This window comes from Microcebus murinus, chromosome 9 (genome assembly GCF_040939455.1).
Source record: "Microcebus murinus isolate Inina chromosome 9, M.murinus_Inina_mat1.0, whole genome shotgun sequence".
Taxonomy (NCBI): domain Eukaryota; kingdom Metazoa; phylum Chordata; class Mammalia; order Primates; family Cheirogaleidae; genus Microcebus; species Microcebus murinus.
In genome coordinates this window covers 47,104,603-47,129,239 of record NC_134112.1, presented here as the reverse complement: position 1 = coordinate 47,129,239, position 24,637 = coordinate 47,104,603, and the positions used below count along the sequence as shown (strand labels likewise).

General features: G+C 35.1%; 1 protein-coding gene across 7 annotated transcripts in view; it reads left to right on the top strand.

Moving 5' to 3' along the window:
* Positions 1–24,637, top strand: part of AKAP9 (A-kinase anchoring protein 9) — a 148,589-nt gene that overhangs the window by 6,636 nt on the left and 117,316 nt on the right. For all 7 annotated transcript variants that reach the window (XM_076006446.1, XM_012779613.3, XM_076006445.1 and 4 more), the window contains exon 2: positions 22,019–22,276. In XM_076006446.1, the coding sequence (XP_075862561.1) occupies positions 22,019–22,276 (258 nt within the window). The remainder of the gene's footprint in view (positions 1–22,018; positions 22,277–24,637) is intronic.

Here is a 24,637-nt window from a genome sequence, read left to right as displayed (position 1 = left end):
TACTTATAATTAACTATATGTTATATATATATATCTTTTCTATATATTTGGAGAGAGAGCTTGTGCACTCAGACGAAAGAGAAGAACAGACAGAAACATACATCTCCAGTGGGATTATCTTCCATCTTGGGTTTTTTAGGCCTTCTGGGCTCTGCCAAAATTTAAATTGTTTCTTCCTTTGAATAGTAGGTTCTTGGTAAGTTGATTAGAGCATGATGCTAAAGTTTGATTTCTTTGTGGGCCCATGAGTCATTCCATTCCATGGTCAGCTGTTTTACAAGTGCATGCAGTTGGTAAGAGGCACCTATTGGGTTTTTTTTGGCTTGATCATTACCAATTGTTTCAACTATGGGAAGAAAATAGCATTCAGTAATGAAAAGGCTTGTGATTTTTTATATGTGAACACAGTGAGTACAAATAATTCACCAGTGTGAGATGTTTTTGTTGTCATATTGATTCCTCTTTTAGTTTTTGTGGTATTCATCATCAAAATATAACTAAGGATACTTAATACCCATCTAGATACACTGCATAAAGCTTTGGTTGATTTGCACCTGGGATTAACACTATCCAAAGGCTGAGCTGTGTGGTTCATTCCTGTAATCCTAGCACTGTGGGAGGCCGAAGTGGGAGGATCACTTGAGGTCAGGAGTTCAAGACCAGTCTGAGCAAGAGTCTGACCTTGTCTCTACTAAACATAGAAAAAATAAGCCAGGCTTGGTGGCACACGCCTGTAGTCTCAGCTACTTGGGAGGCTGAGGCAGGAGGATTGCTTGAGCCCTGAGGTTTGAGGTTGCTGTGAGCTAGGTTGATGCCAGGCACTCTAGCCTGGGGCAACAGAGTGACTCTGTCTCCAAAAATCAAAAAAATGACCCCATTCAAAATGTTAAATATTCAGATTATTTAAATAATTTAGCATTGTTTCAAGACTAGTTTTGCCTAGGTTATTTATTTAAATCTATAGATTCTTTTGTACTAGATAAAATTCCTTTATCCTCTTTGTTCATGAACAATGTAGTGTTTCTTTTCAGTTGCCATCAGAGTTTTGATTCCTATTGTGATTTACTGTTCACTGAGATTTTCTTGTGGTCTGAAAGTTTCTCTGTAACTCTAAGGGGTCCCCTCCTCCCTCCTTTTAAGAGATTATTTCTTAAGGGCCCAAAAGGTATTATTTTGACTGTTCAGAACTATGCTACCTTTACTATACAAAGTCCTAATCTATAAAGATTGGAATTTGTAAATTGTATTTATTGAGTAGGTTCTCTGATTTACAAATCTCTGAAAAACTAAAAGTGTATAAAATCTAGACTCTCCTTATGTTTCTTGATACTGAACACACTAAAAATTCCTTGTTTACAAAGGATTGTTCATTGTGGGATCTGTGAATAGGCTGTAGCTTTTCCTTAGGGGTCTTTTATTAAAATTGGTATTACCTTATTAGTTGTTTCCCTGGAAAAGATAGTGACAGAAACTAATTATAACTAAAATATTAGTTCTCCATATATATCAGGAATCAAATTTAATGTGTGAAAGTGTTTGAAGGAGTTGTGGGGGATTGCAATGGTCATGGGGCAGTGCTCTCATTTAATTTCCACACCATTTATATTCTGTTGACTATATATGTATATGTTGGTTTCTTGAGAGTCAAATAAATTAGTAGATGCTCTAAAGAACAAGTATTAGAAAATGTGTAAAAACTGCATTAAAAATTATCTACTGGAGTTTTTATATGAAATAATAAGTCTTGGCTGAAAGTTATAGAAACTGTTTTCTATTCATAGACAACTTAAAAATATTGGAAATATTTTTGGTGTGAAATCTTTTATATTTGCCAAACTAAAACTTAATTTTAATTTGCATAAATTCCTTTCATAATGAAAATATTATGTACCCAGGCATATAACAACTTGACAAGAGAACTCTCTTTTCCACTTGAAACAATGAATAGCAATTTTTATAATAAAGTGCAAGAAAAAACATATTTTGAGATTTTTTTTAGTTGAGAAGAATATATTTTTTTACAAATTCAAGATGAAATGAGATAAATAATTTAATAGATCTCAGGATTTTAAGCTATGCCAGAAGAGCCTTTTGATATTTATTTTTCTGTAAGATTTACATTTTTAAAAATGATACAAGTTTTCTCTTTTTTGTCTCATGTTACTTTCTAGACTCAGTAGTTTATACCTGTACTCAGAAAACATCTTGGTTGAATAATCCTTTGAATTATTTTCCTTTATTCTCTGATTATTTTCCTATATTCTATATACTCATAACCAGATACCATTAATTGTTTTTTTATTCAAAATTTGTCTCATACTTAGCCTTTTTCTTCCCATTCTAACATCACAACCCAATAAAATCAGACCCACATCATCTCACCTTCTATCTGGTTCCTTATTAGTATGTCTTGAACATTGTTATTGGATTAATTTTAAAATGTCCTTTTCATTTTGATACTCCTCTACTCAGTTCTTTTCAGTCTTTGAGATCAAATCCTAGATTTAATAATTCATTTAATGTTTATTTGAGCCTCTACTTTATGAAAGTCATTGGGAATTCAGAGATAAAATCACAGGACTGCCTCTAATACTTTCACATTCTAATAGAGTAGAAAGGCAACCACAATATATTAAATATTCATAGTGAAGTGCAGGGAGCCATTTGTTTACTCATTTAATAAATATAATTGAGCATTTATAGCTTGCTAGGCACTGTGCTAGGCCATAGGATATGAGAGACGTGGACTTTTCCAAGCATTAGCCTTATCTAGTTAGTAGGCAGGCACATAAAAAGATAACTATGAATACAGGATGACTAGTATAATTCTGGGTCTATGAAAAACACAGAGGAAGGATATCTGATTTCATCTTGGCAATTAGGGGAAGCTTTCTGGATGGATAAACACTAAATGAAACCTTAAGGAATGGGGAGAAACTAGCCAGGTAAGAAGGGAGTGAGTGAAGGATGAGTAGAAGCTTTCTGGAGAATGAGGTAAGATGAATAAAGCAGAGGTGTGGAATAGTTTGACTTGTTTGGGGAAAATATGGCATTATGTTGATATTATTGAAGTATAAAGCTATAAACTAGTCATGGCAAGAGATCAGGCTAGAGAAGTAGGCCAGGATTCCATCTTAAAGATCTTTGAATCTTATGTTGAGGAGATCGAGTTTTATTCTGTAGGTTGTGGGGATCTATTGATAAGTTTTTTTTTACTTTATTTTATTTCAGCATATTATGGGGCTACAAATTTTAAGGTTTCAAATAATGCCTTTGCCCTCCCTCCCCCCACAAGTCTGAACTTCGAGGGTGACCATCCCCCAGACGGTGCACGTCTCACTCATTATGTATGTATATAGCTGCTCCCCCTCCCCCCTCCCACCCGCCCAATACCCAATTAATGTAGTTCCTATGTGTGTACTTAGGTGCTGCTCAGTTAATACCAGTTTGCTGGTGAGTATATGTGGTGCTTGTTTTTCCATTCTTGGGATACTTCACTTAGTAGTATGGGTTCCAGCTCTATCCAGGAAAATACAAGATGTGCTATATCACCATTGTTTCTTAGAGCTGAATAGTACTCCATGGTATACATATGCCACATTTTATTAATCCACTCATGAATTGATGGGCACTTGGGTTATTTCCACAGCTTTGCTATTATGAATTGTGCTGCTATAAACATTTGAGTGCAAGTGTCTTTTTTGTAGAGTGTTATAAAATCTTTTGGGTAGATGCCCAGTAATGGGATTGCTGGGTCAAATGGTAGATTCACTTGTATCACTTTAAGGTATCTCCATATTGCTTTCCAAAGAGGTTGAACTAGTTTGCAGTCCCACCAGCAGTGTAGTAGTGTTCCCATCTCTCCGCGTCCATGCCAACATCTATTGCTTTGGGACATTTTGATAAAGGCCATTCTTACTAGAAATAAGTGATATCTTATTGTAGTTTTGATTTGCATTTCCCTGATGATTAGAGATGTTGAGCATTTTTTCATATGTTTGTTAGCCATTCTTCTGTCTTCTTTTGAAAAGTTTCTGTTCATGTCCTTTGCCCACTTTTTGATAGGGTCGTTTGATTTTTTCTTGCTGATTGTCGTGAGTTCTAAGTAGATTCTAGTTATCAGCCCCTTATCAGATATGTAGGATGCGAAAATTTTCTCCCATTCTGTAGGTTGTTTACTTTCATGACTATTTCTTTGGCTGTGCAGAAGCTTTGTAGTTTGATTATGTCCCATTTATTTATTTTTGTTGCTGCTGTGATTGCCTTTGGGGTCTTCTTCATAAATTCTTTGCCTACGCCGATGTCTAGGAGAGTGCTTCCAACTTTTTCCTCTAGAATTCTAATAGTTTCATACCTTAGGTTTAAGTCTGTTATCCAGAGTGAGTTGATTTTTGTGAGGTGAAAGGTGTAGATCCTGCTTTAGCCTTCTACATGTGGCTATCCAGTTTTCCCAACACCATTTATTGAAAGGGATTGTTTTCCCCACTGTATGTTTTTGTCTGCTTTGTCAAAGATTCGACTTAAAAGACCTGGAAAAAGAAGAACAGACCAACCCCAAACCCAGCAGAAGAAGTGAAATTAACAAGATCAAATCAGAATTTAACAAAATTGACAACAGGGAAGCTATACAGAATATTAACAAAACAAAAAGTTGGTTCTTTGAAAAAATAAGCAAAATTGACATGCCTTTGGCTAGGCTAACGAAAAGCAGAAAAGATAAATCTCTAATAAGCTCCATCAGGAACCCCAAAAGGAGATATCACAATTGATCCCAAGGAGATACATGATATAATTTATGAATACTACAAAAACCTTTATGCACACAAACTAGAAAATGTGGAGGAAATGGACAAATTTCTAGAAACACACAGCCTTTCTAGGCTCAACCAGGAAGAAATAGAATTCCTGAACAGACCAATATCAAGAGCCAAAATAGAAACAGCAATTAAAAATCTTCCTAAAAAGAAAAGTCCTGGCCCAGATGGTTTTACACCGGAATTTTACCACACTTACAAAGAACTGGTGCCTATCCTTCAGAAATTATTCCACAACATCGAGAGGAATGGAAACCTCCCCAACACCTTTTATGAAGTGAACATAACCCTGATACCAAAACCAGGAAAGGATGCAACAAAAAAAGAAAACTACAGACCAGTATCCCTTATGAATATAGATGCAAAAATTTTCAACAAAATCCTAGCTAACTGAATCCAGATGCTTATCAAAAAATAATCCATCACGACTAAGTGGGTTTCATCCCAGGGATGCAGGGATGGTTCAACATACGTAAATCTATAAATGTAATTCACCATGTAAACAGAAGCAAAAACAAAGACCACATGATTCTTTCAATAGATGCAGAAAAAGCTTTTGACAAATTCAACACCCTTTCATGATAAGAACACTTAAGAAAATAGGCATAGAAGGGACATACCTAAAAATGATACGAGCCATATACGACAGACCTATTGATAAGTTTTTAAGTGGAGGGCTAATATGGTTATATAGATTTGCACTCTAGATCAGTTTGGCAGCTATGTAGAGGATAGGTTGAGGAGGACAAAACCATTTATGAGGCTGCTGAAGTAGTACAAATGAGAGACGACGAGGTAAGAACAGAAGTGGGCATAAATAAATATTTAGAAGGTAAAGTCAGCAGAACTTGGTGATTGGTTGGATCTGAAAGGTAAAGGAGAGTAGCATGGAGAGAAGGTTGGTGTTACCACAAAGTAACATTTTCTAATTATTTGCTGTAATTATAGGAAGAGGAACAGTTTCAGTTGTTGACCTCAGGCAAGAGTGTATAGTCAGTTTTGGATATATTGTATCAAAACTTCCTTATGAGACATGTAATTGGGATTTTCAAAGATTTTGTTGTGATAAGTAGTATAATTGTAGTGGTTATGAGGTTGGACTACACCAGACTGTCCAGGATGAAATCTTGGCTCTGTCATTTACTAGCTTTCTGACTTTAGGATTTAACCTCTCTGTGCCTCTGTTCCTTATCTGGAAAATGAGAACAATAATAGTACCTGTCTTGGTACTTGGGGTTATTGTGAGAATTCACTAATAAGTATAAAGCTCTTAGAATATTGTCATTCTATAACAAGTGTTCTAGAAGTGTTAGGCATTGTTTTCATCACTGTCATGCTGGAACATAGAGGATTAAGCTATACTGCAGAAAATTAGATGGTAAATATAGGTTGGGATCAGATAATAAGGAGCCATATATGTCATGTATAGTGTGGATTTTACCTTAAAAGTAGTGGAAAACTGTTAAAGAATGTGGGTTCATTATTTTTAACCTCTGGAAAGGTTCTTTCTAAAAAATGTATCACATATTCAAGTAGGTAGGTTGCCACTAGGTGGCAGTTATGTGGTATTGGTGTACAAATGAAGGCATAAACCAGCATGTGTTTTTTAAATAAAATATTGACTTGATTAAAATAGCTTAATGTAAGCAATTAATTCTAGTAAGACTCTTTGTTCCAAAAAAACAAAGCAAATTTGAATTTAGTAAAGAAGAGAAAAGAGAGGGTTATTGTGAAGATGCAGAGATTTCAAAGGAAGGTCAGAGAAGTTTAAGTTGGGCCTCATGGAAACTGAAAAGCTAATGCAGGCCGGGCGCGGTGGCTCACGCCTGTAATCCTAGCTCTCTGGGAGGCCGAGGCGGGCGGATTGCTCGAGGTCAGGAGTTCGAAACCAGCGTGAGCAAGAGCGAGACCCCGTCTCTACTATAAATAGAAAGAAACTAATTGGCCAACTAATATATACAGAAAAAATTAGCCGGGCATGGTGGCACATGCCTGTAGTCCCAGCTACTTGGGAGGCTGAGACAGAAGGATCGCTTGAGCCCAGGAGTTTGAGGTTGCTGTGAGCTAGGCTGACGCCACGGCACTCACTCTAGCCTGAGCAACAAAGCGAGACTCTGTCTCAAAAAAAAAAAAAAAAAAAAAAAAGCTGATGCCTTTCTCTCCATCATTTCATCTCTTCTCTTCACAAGATCTTATATTCCTCTCTTTGTGAATCATCTTCCTTTGTCTACACATCCTTTTCCATCTTGTTCGTTTGCACATGACCAAAAGTTATGGGATGAATTCCCAAATCTGTTTTATCCAATGGAGTTGTTTCCCACATTTAGTATACTTCAAAAAGAAAAAAGAAGGGGGAAAACAAAAGTATATAAATAGTGGAAGCAAATCTATTCATAGAGTAAGCATCTAGCCAAGTGGTTCCCAAATTTTGATGCATATAAGAAGTACCTGGGAAGCTTTAAGAATTTTTTGATGCCTAGGTCACACCCTATACCAAAATCAGAAAATCTGGGGTGGGAGCCAGGTCTCACCATTTTTTAAGGATCCTCAATGAACTGTTAAGTTTAGGACCCACTGGCATAGCTACTTTGTGTGATTCTGTGACATTGCTTGATTATACATCCTGACCTCTTCTAAGCCACCTACATTACCTGGTGTGCAGCTGAAGAAGTTGGGATGATTTGATGCCAGAAGGAAAATTGGCTGTATATAGAGAAAAGTGTTTCAGTTTGTAATACATCTAGGAGGTTAACCATGTAAACTTGTACTTTATGGGTGATTTTAGGGGTATCTACAGATGTATATGATTTTTGCATCATGCACTGATTTTAGAATCTTTCATAGAGGATGCATTTCTCCATGTTATCTTTCTGGACAGCTTTCCTACCTCCTTGTTTCCTATTTCCAAGAGAAGAATCGAATTGATTCACTTCTTTTTTTCTTATCAGATTAGGGTGAGAGAAGAGTCAGGTGTCATGGATGGTAGGAGCTATGAGCATTGGCCATTTCTACATGCTTTAAAAATACTTAAATATTTCATTTACAAAATATATATAAAGTGTATAAATAAGATAAAGATTAATGACAAAAAGAACCCCTCTGTACCTATCATCTAACTGAAGAAGCATATGCATACAAATACATTTGAAATCTTTTCCACGTCTAATCCCATCCCCTCATCACCTGAGGTAACTACAATTCTGAATTTATTATTACTTTGCTTTTCTGTACCACATATTTGTGCATAAACAATATATTAGTTTTCCTGTGTTTGTACTTAATGGTATCATATGAAGTCTTGAGTGATTTGCTTTTTGTTCAGTATTGTATAAAGCATGTTCACTCCAGCGTAGTATTTCATCATAGGAATTTACCTCAGTGTCCATTCTCATATCAGTGAATGTTTGTATTGTTTGCAGTGTTTTACTATTTGACTATTATAAATACTGCCACTGTTAATTTTTCTTATGCACAGCATGTGCCATGGGCTTTGAGATGTGCAGAGGTTGTGATCCCAAGATCCTTCAGTCCTTGGGGAATAATGACTGTGTTCAAAAATGGGGTACAAAGAGGGAGTGAAGTCAAAAGCAAACTGATATTTGTGTATTTATTATATGCCTGGTTTTATCACGTAAGTGATCTCTGACAAATCTCCATGTGAGCTGTTGATAGATGCTGAATACATGACACCCATCAAGCATGGAGTTCTTTTATTTTTTTTCTACAAAAATATGTGTATCAGAGGGAATAAAAATCTGTAACCAAGGTTTATAAATGAGCAAACGTCAGATGATAAATTGACATTTTATGCAGCTGAGTATGTCTATTTGTTACAAATATACCTGTAGGGAGTTTCCTTTATATGAATTGTACAGTGTTATTTTTTGTTTATTTTTAATGGAATTAAACTTAATTCTACAAAGACTAGATAAGGTTAGGTTCAAAGTGCTATTGTTTTCACTGTTCATTGGTAAAAGCAGCTGAGATGACAGAGAAATGATGCAGAGATAGGTGGCATCTGAACAGCACTGTCACTCTTTTGGAATAAGATTTCCAGTAGGTATATAGTTGTCATATATCCTTTTAAAAATCATGATATTAGCATATGGGCCTATGATCATCTTACTAGTGAATATGCTTTACAAATCTATGAGGGAGGGAGGCTGTGAAGATCTTTCAAGGTAGAAAACAATCACTCATAGTCTCATAATCCACAAGTAATCATTTAAAATAGTTTGTTGTTTATTCTTTGTTTCTATGCATATTTTTATTTTATTTTTGAGACAGAGTCTTACTTTGTTGCCCAGGCTAGAGTGAGTGCCATGGCGTCAGCCTAGCTCACATCGCCCTCAAACTCCTGGGCTCAAGCAATCCTCTTGCCTCAGCCTCCCAAGTAGCTGGGACTACAGGCATGTGCCACCATGCCCGGCTAATTTTTTGTATATATATTTTTAGTTGGTCAATTAATTTCTTTCTATTTTTAGTAGAGACGAGGTCTCGCTCAGGCTGGTTTCGAACTCCTGACCTCGAGCATTTGCCTACCTCAGCCTCCCAGAGTGCTAGGATTATAGGCATGAGCCACCACGCCCGGACTCAATGCATATTTTTAAACTTTACTTGAATCATACTTTATATGCAGTTTTGTTCTTTTTTGCCCAAATTTACATTGAGAGCATTTTCCACACTAAAAATTTTTTAAAATATTATTTTTGACAGCTACGTAATATTGCATTGGGTGGTTGTACAATAGTGTAACTATAGACTTGATACATCATCTTAGTGTTTTTGGTTTTTTGTTTTAAGAAACTGCAGGTATGCTGAAGTTCTGAGGAATAATGCCTAAAATTATTGTTCAGTGCTGCCTTTTTTCTGTAAAAAAATTAATTACTTTTTTTCACTCAACAAATATTTATTAAGAGCTACTGTTCTAGGCTTAGAGTGTATAGGCTTTCATTTTTATTAAAAATCCCTGCCCTTTTAGAACTTACTTTTTAGTTTTTTGTTCTGAAATTATATGACTTCATATAATCAGTAAAATGAGCCTAAAACAATGTTTTGATAATTTTATGTACTTAAAAGTGATTTATTTTAATGGAATCATTATACTTTTTATCTTATATTTATCTTTTTTTGTTTGAGATCATTTAGTAATGGATACTGTTTACTGAACTGTTTCCCAAGCAGCAGTTTTTTTTTTTTTTAAGTTTTTATAATATGGAATTCTAGTTCTTCCCCCTTATAAAATTAAGTGAGGGTACAGACAGGAGAGAAAGAAGGGACTGATTTAAAATTTCTACCAAAAACCCCTAAAAACTGGAAGAAATCTTAAAAGATCCTTCTAATGTACCTCTTCCTCACTGTACAGTTGAAGAGACTGAGTTGGTGGCTTGTCCAATGTCATACCAAGTTTGTTAGAGTCTGGGTAGACACAACACACCAGTAGTCTATTATATGTAAACCATATTCTTTTTGAAACATTATTTTCATTCAACAAATATTTGTGCCTTCTATGTGCCAGGCAATGAAATTTTGCTGAAATTTGCAAAATTAATATGGTTCCTTAGGCTGTCGAGTTTGTTCTCTTCTTAGACATGAAGGTGTTCCAAACCTTTATTTTTTAAAAAAGTCATTGGATTGAATGAGATTCTAGGATATAAATAGGACTGGTGGTTCAGTATTGTGAAGTTCTGTGATCTTTTCCTCACGTGATTACTCAGGTCTATTTGGCATTCTTATCCTCCAGTAGTTTATGTTCTTGTGATATTGTTGGAAAATATGCTTAGAGCATCCTTAAAATGTTGGTTTTGTCTTGTTTGCTTTCATTTGCCCTACTTTAACTCTATGCCAGTGGTCTTTGAGTCATCTGTTGTAATCTTTTTATTTCCGTAGTTAGGCTGCTGGAGTTTTTTAATAGTTTGTATAGTATTCTTGTTTATCATTCCTTAAGGACTATTAAAAAGTTTTAAAGGCAGAAACGACAAGTACACATAGTTATAATCAGAACTAATTAGGGTTTTTAGTTTTTCTACAGCAAAAACATAGAAAATAGCCCTAATTACAGCTATTTTTTGAACACTGAAGAGACTAGTAGCATATTTAAATAATATTTTGTACCATCCTCTTTCAGTATATATGTGTTGTGTTTATTTTTATTTTCTCTCCAGTCTTGTCAAAAAAGCATTTGTTGGTTCAGTGATTTCACTCATTCATGTCTTTAAAGTTAGTGTTCTAGGATTGTGAGATATAATGACAAATGAAAAAGAGAGCTGAGAATACATGGAAAACAAATTGGTATAATGGAAAGTTGGATTTGGAGTCAGATATTCTTGTTCTATACTATTTTGCTACTTATTGCTTATGATTTGGGGCAAGTAACTCATATTCTTTAAATCTCAGCTTCCACCATTCTTTTCTCAATAAGATATTTCCATACCTTTCCACATATACCCCATCCAAATTAAGTCTTTTCTGTTGTAGGCTCTCCTAGTACCTATATATTTTCTTCAGTGTACTTTTTATCACTTGAAATGATGTATTTTTGTGTTTACCTATATTTGTTTAATTTGTATTTTACACTGGGATTACAATTCATGGGAGTAGAGTTTGTATCTGTTTTATTCATCACTCCATGTTGTGCATTAGCACAGGGTTGGACACATGATAGGTATTCAGTAAATATTTATTGAATAAATAAACTACTTACAATCTGATATATGCCAAGTTGTTTCCCTCACAGGTATAAAACTCCAAAACTACACTTTTGTGGAAAGCCTTTTCCTATGAGGAAATCAGGACAAGAGAGGTACCCATACCACCTCCTTACTGTTGAGTTTATGAAGTTGTACACTGTTATCTCATTTATTTCTCACAACCTGAGGAAATAACAGACAGGCCTAGACTGAAAGGTTCTGTTGTTAACGGACCACATATTTTGACTTACAGTCTATAACATAGTGCCTGGCACATAGTAAACACTCAATGAACACTCAAGAAACTAAACAGATTACAAATAGTTGTGGGGTTTTTGAAATGACATTATAAAAACTTGGCATGTTTTTATACAGCATTTTGAAATTCATTGTTTTATTGAGGTGATCATTTATAAATTTATAAATCTTGAGTTTAAGGAATAAATTATTTATGTTTAGTCATTTATTGATGTTCTGGTCAGGGCAAGACTTGCGCTTGGGATCTGAACCAGTTTTAAAGACAAGTGTATATGGACATAATATCTTTCTAGTAACTCTTCCAACTATTTCTGAGACTACATATGTTAACATTTTTATAATTGGCTTCAAAATGACAAACACAGATGGCTGTAGTCTGAATTTTCAGCATGTTTTAGAATAAATGTTTTCTCAGTAATTTAAAGTGCATCATTTCAGCATCAGATGATTACCTAATTGAGTAGAACTTTTTGCTTATCTGCTAGCTTGCCATTTTTCAGATTTAAAATAAAAATAGCTTAAATAGCTGTAAAGACATTGGATATATGATATGATCATGTTCCTTCTCTCACATTTTTACCATACAGAACTCTTGCTAAAAAAAAGTTATTGTAGCTATTATTTTTCTGAGAATGTAAACTTTGTTTTGACTTCTTTTTTCTTGTCAGAGGAGGGAGATATAGTGAAAGGAATTATTTTTGTGTTTTAGTTCATTTAATAAGTAACTAAAAATTGTTAATTTTAATTCTAAAACAATAGAACCATACAATAGAATTAGAGATACATGTTATATCATCTTAGTTCTTGGGTTCTGTGAAATGGTGTTTAAAATTATTGCTTAGTGGTGACTTTTCTGTAAAAGATAAATTATCTTTTTTTTTTTTACTGAACATGTATTTATTATTTTTCTAGACGTTGAATATATAGCCTAGAACAATACTCATGGAGCTTACCTTCTGATTAATTATTTGAAAAAACTAATATGACTTCATATAATTAGTAACATAGGGCCTAAAAGAATGTCTTGGTAATTTAATGTCCTTAGAAGTGATTTGTTCTAAATACTATAATAGAATAATTCTGCTTTTTATTCAATATCTATCATCTTTTTCATTTGGGTTCATTTAGTAGTAGATACCATTGGCACAGAGGTTTTTTTTTTAATCAAACTTTTTATAATGCTAAGTTTTAGTTTTTCTCGTGTGCTTGCACATCTAAATGAGTAGTAAATATAAATTATATTAATATATAAAACCTAATAAAGTGGCATCTTAAAATATTCATCTTTGTCCTGATATGTTCTGTTGTCTATATTTTCTAATGTAGATAACATGGAATTGAAGAAGTTTCTGAAATTGAGCATAAATATCAAGAACATCATTATTGATATTTTTTGGCTTTGCATTCTGAGGGATCTTTTCCTTTTTAAATGATGTGCCTAGACATCTGATTCTATTTACAGATAATATATTTAGTAGTATTCTAGTTGGTTTATTTTTAAGAATGAATTTGCTGACCTCCAGAGTAGTTTAAATGCATTCCACCTGCTTAATAATGTACAAATAGAGGCAACTGGCTTTGCACCTGTTCCTCAAGTAGACATGAAGTAGAATAACTGGGTAGTTGCTAAATAACTGGAAACAAAATTTAAATATGTCTTTATATTCTACACGGCTGATGATTAGCTATTTTTGATTTATGAATTAGATGCCTTTATTATAAATAATACATCTATATACTTCATCTACAGTAGATAAAATATGTTGTATTTCCTGTATAACATTTGTCACTTATGTTGATGGTTAATAATAACATCATTAAAAAGATAGCTTTAATATTTTGCATAATACTTTCCTGGCCATCATTGTAATTGGTCTAATTAATAGTTATAGTAATACTGGTAGTATATTTCCTCTTTTTAAGGCACAAGGGAGCCTATACTTGTTTTTATTCTTTGCTTTCTCTCCTCAGAATGATTAAAGAGTTCAAGTTATTTAGGAATCAGTAGTTAATAGTTGCTTCATATAAAAATTAGAAAATTTATTACAGAAAAAAGGAAATTTCAAATGAGCAAAAGGAAAAATACCTACAATCTCAAATCCAGAGATACACCCAAGTTGTTATAATCTTCAAGAATTTATCTATGCCTGAGTACAATGTTATTAAATTTCAGGCTACATGTAATTGTTGAAGGCTATGAATCTGAAGCCTGCCTTGTCTTTATTAAAAAGAGGTATAATTTTTCTTTCATAAAAAGGTAGATTATACTGCAATTACTATTTTATACTTACTACTGTGTCATGAACATCTCTATTTGCAGTAATGGTTTACATTAATATTTTTAATACAGATTCACCATAGTTAACCCAGTATTGCCTAAAGCATGTAATTCATACTTCTGAATTTAGGTGGTGATGAGGTATTTTAAGTGTATCCTGACATAGTATGAAAAAAACATTGGGTAGTATTCTGAGAAAGTTACTACCTTTCCCAGTTTTCCTTCATCTGCTTATAAGAGCAAAAACTTTCTTACATATACCGCATATACATATACCACATTTTATTGATCCACTCATGTAACTAACATGGGTGCTTGGGTTGTTTCCACAGCTTTTCAGTTGTGAATTGTGCTGCTACAAATATTCGAGTGCAAGTGTCTTTTTTATAAAATGTCTTTTTTTCCTTTGGGTAAACACCCAGTAGTGGGATTGCTGGATCAAATGCTATGTCTACTTTTAGTTCCTTGAGGTATCTTCATTCTACTTTCCATAGAGGTTGTACCAGTTTGCAGTCCCACCAACAGTGTATACAGAGTTCCTTTCTCTCTGTATCTAGCTAGCATCTGGTGTTTGGGGACTTTTTGATAAAACCTTTTCTCACTAGAGTTAGATGATATCTCACTGTGGTTTTGAATTGCATTTGCCTGATGATTAGAGATGTTGAACATTTTTTCATATGCTTATTGGCCATTAGTCTACCTTCTTTTGAAAAGCTTCTGTTCGTGTCTTTTGGCCACTTTTTAGTGGGGTGGTTTGATGTGTTTTTTTTGCTGATTCACTTGAGTTCTTTATAGATTATGGTTATTAGCCCTTTCTTGGATGTATAGCATACAAATATTTTCTCCCATACTGTAGGTTGTCTGTTTGCTCTATTGATTGTTTCCTTGGCTGTGCTTTTTACTTTAATCAGCTCCTATTTGTTTATTTTTGTTGTTGCTGTAATTGCTTTTGGGGTCTTCTTTATAAATCCTTTGCCTAGGCTGATATCTGTAAGAGTTTTTCCAACCTCTTTTTCTAGATTTGTTATAGTTTCATGCCGTAGGTTTAAGGCTGTTATCCACCTGGAGTTGATTTTTGTGAGAGGTGCAAATTCTGTTTCAGTCTTCTTACATGTGACTATCCAATTTTCCCAGAACCATTTATTGACTAGCAGTTCTTTTCCCCAGTGTATGTTTCTTTTTTTTTTCTGCTTTGTCAAAGATCAGATGGCAATATGATGTTGTTTTTATATCTGGATTCTCTGTTCTGATCCATTGGTCTATGTATCTGTTTTTATGCCAATATCATGCTGATTTGATTATTATGGCTTTATAGTATATTTTGAAGTCAGGTAGTGTGATGCTTCTAGCTTTATTCCTTTTGCCCTGGATTGCTTTGGCAATTTGGGATCTTGTATGATTTCATATAAATTTTAGGATTATTTTTCTATTTCTATGAAGAATGTCATTGATATTTTGATAGGGATTGCATTGAATCTATAAATTGATTTGTGGAGTGTTGTCAGTTTAACAACATTAATTCTTCCAATCTGTGGGCATGGAGTATCTTTGCATTTTTTTTTTGTGTGTCCTCTTCAATGTCTTTTATCAGTGTTTATAGTTTTCCTTGTATAGATTCTTCATTTCCTTGGTTAAATTGATTCCTAGATATTTTATATTCTTTGTGTAGGTAGTGTAAATGGGATTGCATTTTTGATATCTTTTTCAGATTACATGCTTTTTCAGATGTTGGCATATATAAATGCTTCTGATTTTTATATTTGTATCCCAAGGTTTATTGAATTCATTTTATGAGTTCTAACAGTTTCTTAGTGGAGTCTTTACATTTTTCTAAGTATAAGATCATACCATCTGTGAACAAGGCTAATTTGACTTCTTTTCCAATTTGGATGCCCTTTATATCTTTCTCTTGCCTAACTACTGTGGCCAGGACTTTCAATATTGTGTTTAATAAAAGTGGTGTGGGAGGCCAAGGCAGGAGAATCGCTCAAGGTCAGGAGTTCGAGACCAGTCTGAGCAAGAGTGAGACCCATCTCTATTAAAAATAGAAAGAAATTAGCTGGACAACTAAAAATGTATAGAAAATATTAGCCAGGCATGGTGGCACATGCCTGTAATCCCAGCTACACAGGAAACTGAGGTAGGAGGATCACTTGAGCCCAGGAGTTTGAGGTTGCTGTTGTAGGCTGATGCCATGGCACTCTAGCCTGGGCAACAGAGTTGAGACTCTGTCTCAATAAATAAATGAATGAATGAATGAGATGAAAGTGGGCATCTTGTTTTGTTCCACATCTTAGAGGAAAGGTTTTCAGTTTTTCCCCATTCAGTATGATGTTAGCTGTGGGTCTGTCATATATGACCATTATTATTTTGAGGTATGTTTCATCTATACCCAGTTTGTTGGGGGTTTATGTCATAAAGGGATGTTGAATTTTATCACTTTTTTAGTTTTCAGCATCTATTGAAATGATCATATGGTTTTTGTTCTTGGTTCTGTTAATGTGATGTATCACATTTATTGATTTGTTGAAACGTCCTTGAATCCCTGGGATGAGTGCCACTTGATCACTGTGAACAGTCTTTTTAATGTGCTATTGAATTAGGTTTGTTAGTATTTTGTTGACGATGTTTGCATCTGTGGTCATCTGTCATTTTGGCCTGTAGTTTTCTTTTTTTGTTGTTTCTTTTGTCTGGTTGTGGTATGATGTAATGCTGACCTTGACCTTGGGGAGTGAGTTTGAATGTATTCCCTCTTTCAATTTTTTTGAAGAGGTTGAGTAGAATTGGTATTAGTTCTTCTTTAAATGTTAGGTAGAATTCAAAATTGAAGCCATCAGGTCTTAGGCTTTTCTTTCATGGGAGCCCCATTTTTTTTTTACTATTTCTTTAATTTTAATTGTTTTTTAGAGACAGGGTCTAGCTCTGTTGACCATGCTGGGGTGCAGTAGTGCAGTCATACGTCACTGTTATCTCGAACTCCTCGGCTAAAGTGATCCTCCTGTCTCAAGCCTCCCAAATAGCTGGGACCACCGGCGTGCTCTACCATGCCCAGCTAATTTTTTAAAAAAATTTTTTTGTAGCAATAGGGTGTCTCAATGTTGCCCAGACTGGTCTCGAACTCAGGCCTCAAGTGATCCTCCGGTCTTGGCCTCCCAAAGTGCTAGGATTACAGGCTGAGCTACCATGCCCAGCCTGATGGAAGTCTTTTTATTACACCTTTGAGCTTATGTTTTATTATTGGTTTGTTGAGGTTTTCTATTTCTTCATGATTAAATCTTGATACGTTTTGTGTGTCCAGGAATTTGTCCATTTCTTCTAGGTTTTCAAATTTGTTGGCATATGGTTGCTCATGTTAGTCTTTAAATGATTCTGCACATTTCTGTGATTTCAGTTGTTATATCTCCCTTTTAATTTCTGATTTTATTTGAGTCTTCTCTCTTTTTTTCATTTTTCTAGCTAAAGAAAGGTTTGTCGATTTTATAAAAAAACACAACTTTTCACTATGTTAATCTTCTATATTTTTTTAGTCTCAATTTCACTTATTTCTGCTATGATGTTTGTTGTTTTCTTTCCTTCTACTAATTTTGGGTTTGATTTGTTTTTGCTTTTCTCATTCCTTAAGTTTATCATTAGGTTGTTTTTTTTGAAGTATTTCTATTTTTTTTTTTTTTTTTTTGAGACAGAGTCTCGCTTTGTTGCCCAGGCTAGAGTGAGTGCTGTGGCGTCAGCCTAGCTCACAGCAACCTCAAACTCCTGGGCTCGAGTGATCCTTCTGCCTCAGCCTCCCGGGTAGCTGGGACTACAGGCATGTGCCACCATGCCTGGCTAATTTTTTATATATATATCAGTTGGCCAATTAATTTCTTTCTATTTATAGTAGAGACGGGGTCTCGCTCTTGCTCAGGCTGGTTTTGAACTCCTGACCTTGAGCAATCCGCCCGCCTCGGCCTCCCAAGAGCTAGGATTACAGGCGTGAGCCACAGCGCCCGGCCTCTATTTTTTTTTTTTTAATATAGGAATTTGTTGCTATAAACTTCTCTCCTAGGACTGCTTCTCATAGATTTTGGGATGTTGTATTTCTATTTTCATTTGTTTCAAGAAATTTTTTAATTTCCTTCTTAATTTCTTCATTGACCCATTGTTCATTCTGGGTCACATTGTTTAATTTCCGTGTGTTTGTGTGTTTTCAGAGTCTCCTCTCGTTATTGGTTTCCAGTTTTATTCCCTTTTGGTCAAAAAAGATGACATGATTTTTTTTTTTTTTAATCTGTTGAAACTTGTTATATGGCCCTAAGATGGTCTGAAGAATGTTTCATGCACTGATGAAAAGAATGTGTATCCTGCAGGAAGCAATTATGTGAAGTGTTCTGTAAGTGTCAGGCCTATTTGGTCTCATGTGTGGTTTAACTATGATGTTTCCTTGTTGATTTTCTGTCTGGATAATCTGTCCACTATGGAGAGTATTGTGTTGATATCCTCTACTGTTACTGTATTACAGCCTGTCTCTCCCTTTAGATCTATTAACATTTGCTTTGTATACTTTGGAGCTCTGGTTTGGGGTACATAGATATTTATAAATTTTTATATCCTTTTGCTAAATTGACCCCTTTGTTATCATATAGTGAGGTTTGTCTCTTTTTACAATCTTTGTTTTGTAGTCTATTTTAGCCAATATAAGTATAGTTACTTCTCTTTAGTTTCCAGTTGCATGGAATATCTTTTCTACTCCTCCTTTATCCATTAGCCACTCTGTACTTTTTTATTAGCAACTTGAGTGCATTTGCATTCAGCATTATTATATATAGTCTTCGTATTGCCATTTTGTTGCTTGTTTTTGGTTGTTTTCTAACTTCTCTCACCCATTTTTTATTTCTTCCTGACTTCCTTTGTAGTTAAATGCTTTTCTCTGGCAGTATGTTCTAATTTGTTGCCTTTTATTTTTAGTGAATCCATTATAGATGTTTGCTGTGGTTATCCTTTATAGCTTACAAAAAAAAAAAGCAGATATAACAAGTTATTTTAAAGATCTGGCAACTTATCACAAAAGAAAAAATAGAAACAAAGAAAAAAAATGAAAAACCCGCTACACTTTAACCCCATTGCACCCACATTTTGACTTTGTATTGTCTCAATTTACATATTTTTCTGATACTTATCACTTAACAGGTTGCTGTAGGTATTACTGCTTTTGATAGATTTGTCTTTTGTGCTTCATACCAGAGTATGTGTGGAGTGCACACCACAATTACAGTGTTAAGAGTATTCTGGGTTTGTGTACTTAATTTTACCCCAGTGGTTTGTATACCTTCAAGTGTTTTCTTTTTCATGTTAATGTTTTCTTCTTTCAGATTGAAGAACTCCCTTTAGCATTTCTTAGGAGACAGTTCTGGTGGTGTTGAATTCTCTTAGCTTTTGTTTGTCTGTGAAAGACTTTTTTCCGCCTTCATATTTGAAGGGTAGCTTTGCTGGTATACTGGCATTCTTGGGTGACAATTTTTTTCTGTCAGCACTTTGAAAACATCCACCCACTCTCTTTTGGCCTATATAGTTTTCATTGAGAAGTCTGTTGCCATATGAATTGGAACTCCTTTGTATTTATTTGCTTCCTTTCCCTTGCTGCTTTAAGTATCCTCTCTTTGTCTGTGACCTTTGAGAATTTGATTATTATGTGCCTAGTATTATTTGGGCTAAATCTGCTTGGTGTATCTCATCTTCTTGTAACCAGATATTTATGTTTTTCTCACATTTTGGAAAGTTTTATGTTGTTTTTTTGAATAAGCTTTCTGTCCCTTGCCCTTGCTCAACTCCCTCTTGAACAGCAGTAATTTTAAGATTTGGTCTTTTGAGGTAATTTTTTTGTATTTTATAGGTGACCTTTGTTGTATTTCATTTTTTCCCCTCATTTTTTTTTATAAAAAAATAAAATTTGAGTTCACTGATTCTTCTGCTTAATGCATTCTGCTGTTGAGAGCTTCTAATGAAATTTTCAGTTCAGCAAACGTATTTTTAAGTTCTAAGATTTGTTTGATTTTTAAATAATTTCAATCTCTTTGTTAGATTTCTCAGATAAATTTTTATATTGTTTTTATGTGCTATCTTGGAAATCACTAAGTTCTTAAAACTTCTATTTTGAATTCTTGGTCAGAGAGCTTACATATTGCTGTCTTACTCGTTTCTTACTGTATCCGTTTGGAGAGGTCATTGTTCTCTGTTTACTTTTGTCTCTTGTAGATATATGCCTGTGTCTTTGCACTGAAAGATTATTTATTCCAGTGTCCTCTGGCTTGTTTTGTTCTTTATTGGATGGGTTTGCTTAGAGATTCTTGTTTATCTGTTGATTGTCCCCCGCACCCCCCCCCAACCAATGCTTCCATTTTGGCACTAGGTGGCATGAGAGTGTCGTCTGTCCCAAAAGGGAGATATCCCAAATGGGATATCTCTGTAGTATAGGAAAGCTGGCTTGGGTTTCGTTCCCAGGGAACCTGTGGAACAAACCTCCTACGGCATGGTGCTGCTGAACAGCACTCTGATTTGGCATCTTCTTGGGCCAGGTTTCTAGGCTTGCAGATAGTAGTTCCACCTCCCCACTTTATCTTTGACTGCCCTCAGGGATATTTCTCCTTTCAAGCATTCTCAGTACTTCCATGGGTTGAGGTAAGGACAAGACTCCTGCTAGGGAACTCAGGTAGCATGGGAAGCTGGTCATCTACCTTGATTTCACTTTTTCCAGTGTAGAAACTGTGAGTTGATGTGAAATTTTCTGGGCTTGGTACCAAGCAGATTGAGGACAGGTGAGTCACGGTTATGAAAGTCCAATTCTCTTAACATGTGCTTGGAGTTTTTTCACTTCTCCCTAGTGTCAAGAACTGTGTCCTCTTCATATCTAGTTCTTGGATGTTGCTGGTGATAATCTCTATGCTATACATTTGGTTTTGTGAGTAGGAGTTTTTGTGAGTGGGAGCGCATTCAGCTTGTTTCTACCCTGCCATTTTGGAACTTGAAGTCTCTCTTAGTTCTTAAAATAAATTTAAATAAGAAAAGTCCACTGCCCAAAATATTTTAAATAGATGATATATAAGGGCATGACTAGGACGTGATAAAAATACTGATGCTGGGCCGGGCGCTGTGGCTCACGCCTGTAATCCTAGCTCTTGGGAGGCCGAGGCGGGCGGATTGCTCGAGGTCAGGAGTTCAAAACCAGCCTGAGCGAGACCCCGTCTCTACTATAAATAGAAAGAAATTAATTGGCCAACTGATATATATATATATAAAATTAGCCGGGCATGGTGGCGCATGCCTGTAGTCCCAGCTACCCGGGAGGCTGAGGCAGAAGGATCACTCGAGCCCAGGAGTTTGAGGTTGCTGTGAGCTAGGCTGACGCCACGGCACTCACTCTAGCCCGGGCAACAAAGAGAGACTCTGTCTCAAAAAAAAAAAAAAAATACTGATGCTGACATGTTAGTGATTAGGGTTTAAAAGCACCGCTGTTTGATATTTATTTCTGAGGTTGTTTTTTTTTTTTTTCCCATTATAAACAGGGCTGCAGTGAACACTTATATAGGTAAATCTTTTTGCCCAAATTAATTGTTTAATACAAAGTAATAGAAGACCCAGAAATTCCACAAAGCAATTGCATTTAGAGCTCTGTTTGTGTGTGTTGTGTGTATGTGTGTGTGTTGCTGTGTGTTCATGTGTTTTCATATAATCTCAAATCCAGAGATTTCATTCTCACCAAGTAGTGAATGACAGTGCCTATTTCCCCTTAATTTTTCCTGACTCTGGGCCAATTTTCTTTTCTTCAGACGTGACATTTTAAGTTCTTACCTCTCAGTATTTTATAGGTTTATTTGTAAATTCCTACTATCTTTGCTTTTCAATAGTTATGCCTATACTAAAGACTTTAACAATTGTCCTTTATTGTATCATGATTTTTATTTAGAGATAGTTTGACAATGATGCCAATTTTCTTTTTCTCATAGCTTGCCCAGTTTCGACAAAGAAAGGCTCAATCTGATGGACAGAATTCTTCCAAGAAGCAGAAAAAAAAGAGAAAAACCTCAAGCAGTAAACATGATATATCAGAATACCATGGTTTGGATGTTGATCAATCACAATGTGATGAGTTGTATATAAATAGTTCTGAGAGAGTAGGATCATCCATGACTCCTGAATCTACAGTAATGAGAACTCTGCATAGTAGAGAAATTGTCAAGCATGACCAGGTCTTCTCTGTAGAAGTAAGTATTCATCCAGATTTTTAAGTATTACAGTTCTAAAGGGAGAATAGCTGTAATGACAATAATCATTGGCACATTCTGCAATTCGACCATGATTTTTATGCCCTTTTGAAAGCTTTAGTAGTATGATAACTAAACAATCATACCTAAATTATTTGAAAACCTATGAGAGGGCATTTTGTGAACTTAATTCAACAGACATTTATTGAGTAACTGTAGTATACCATGGATTGAGCAGCAGGGATACAAAGGTGAATATGATTGTCTCTCCCATTTAGAAAAATCAGTCTAGTGTAGAAGGCAGATATAAAGATAAGCAGTGTAGTCTGATCAGAGCTATGCTAGCAACAGTATACATGGCTCTCTAGAGTGTAGGGAATGCCCAAGTCAGCCTTCTGTCTGTTATTTGGGAAGATTTCCTAGAAGAGATAATAGAACTGAGCTTGAAGTACAAGTTGAAGTTAACCAGAGGCAAAGAAGTGGGGGAAGCAACCTCTGTGCAGAAGAAACAGCATTCATAAAGACATGAAACAGTGTGCTGTGATCTGGAAACCTTGGATAGTTCACTTTTAAATGGATCACAAAGTGTTGGGGATAGGGTGGTAATAATGGTGAGGGACTGGAGATCATACTTGGCACATAGTAGGTGCTCAGTGAATGTTAGTTTCCCCCACTTAGTGATGTAATTTTTCAGGATAAAGAGATGGGGGAGAAATTAAGGGTGGATTGGGATGGTAAGCCAGATGGTGGAGCCACTGACCAAGACCAGGCATAGAGAAGGAAGAGTGTTGGACAGGGCAAATAATGATTATTATTTGTATTGTGCCATGGCATGTTTATGTGGAAACAGTAAGATTTTGATATACAGGGATTTGAGCTTTGTGCAGGAGGTCTGGGTTGGCAATGGAGGCATGCTATTCACTATAAGAGTGGGAGAGATCCTCTCAGGTAAGAATAAGAATACAATGTGAAAAGGAGGTCTGGGTTGGCAATGGAGGTATGCTATTCACTATAAGAGTGGGAGAGATCCTCTCAGGCAAGAATAAGAATACAATGTGAAAAGAACAGAAGCCTGGAAATATAAGTATATGTGCTATGTAATAATTATTTATTCTTCAGATAAAGGCAAGGAGATATTCTAAATATTCTCATCATCTGTAGTTGTTGTGTTCTGTAAAGTTGCCACAATTACTAAAGTAATAAATATTGAACCATTGCTTCTAGCAATTACCATAGTTTTAGTATTAGGTTCCTGCAAGACACTGATGACAACATTTTTATCAACCAGCTGATACATAACCTTGTTTTATGTGTGTTTCTGTTTCAGGATGTCTTTTTAAATGTATATTGTTGATTGGTTAATATTGAACCCATGGCCATCAGCACTACAGCTCATGCCTGAATAAATCTTATCTAACACACATATTTGTTCCATAAGGTACATCACAACCTTCCTGCTCTTAGGAACACTGGACAGCACTTCTTCATTACACTTGGGGGCCATTTTAAGCAGTAAAATCACCAAAACATAAAAATGTGAAAAATGTGGCACTAAATAGATCATAAAAAAGACACTGGTTTGCATTATGAGAGCTGAAACAAGAAGTGTTGCCTTGTTCTACCTTCACTAGGAACATGTGCATTGGGTGACAGATTTTTCACTGCTCTGCTCATATCTGTGAATGACCATGAATGTGCTGCTGTAAATATTGATTTTGTGGTTACAAATAAATTTTTTTTGAGTAGCTGGATTCACAGTTACAGAATCTATAAATGAAGAGGATTAGCTGTATTCTTATATGATTTGCAAATGTTATCTCTGGTTTTTTTTTTTTTTCGCTTTCTTGGTAGTGTCCTTTGATGCACAAAGTTTGATTTTGATGAATTCAACTATGTTTTTTCTTCAGTTGCTTGTGCTTTTGGTATCATATCTAAAACTACCATTGTCAAGTCTAAGATCATGAAGATCTATATCTAAGTGTTCTTTGAAGACTTTTAAAATTTTAGGTCTTATATTTTGGTCTTTGATCCATTTTTAGTTAATTTTCATTTGTGGTGGGGGGTAGGTATCAACTTCATTTTTTTGCATGTGGATATCCATTTGTCTCAGCACCATTTGCTGAAAAGACTGTTCTTTCCCAGTGAATTGTCAATGACTATAAAGATTAGTGTTTATTTCTAGCCCCTCAGTTACATTTTGTAGATCTGTATTTTTAGCCTTTACTAGTGTATGTCCCAGTCTTGATTATTATTGCTTTGTAACATGTTTTGAATTCAGTTAGTGTGAGTCTATCAATTTTGTTCTTTTTTAGAATTGTTTTGGCTATTCTGGGTCCCTTGCATTTCCTATCAATTTTAGGA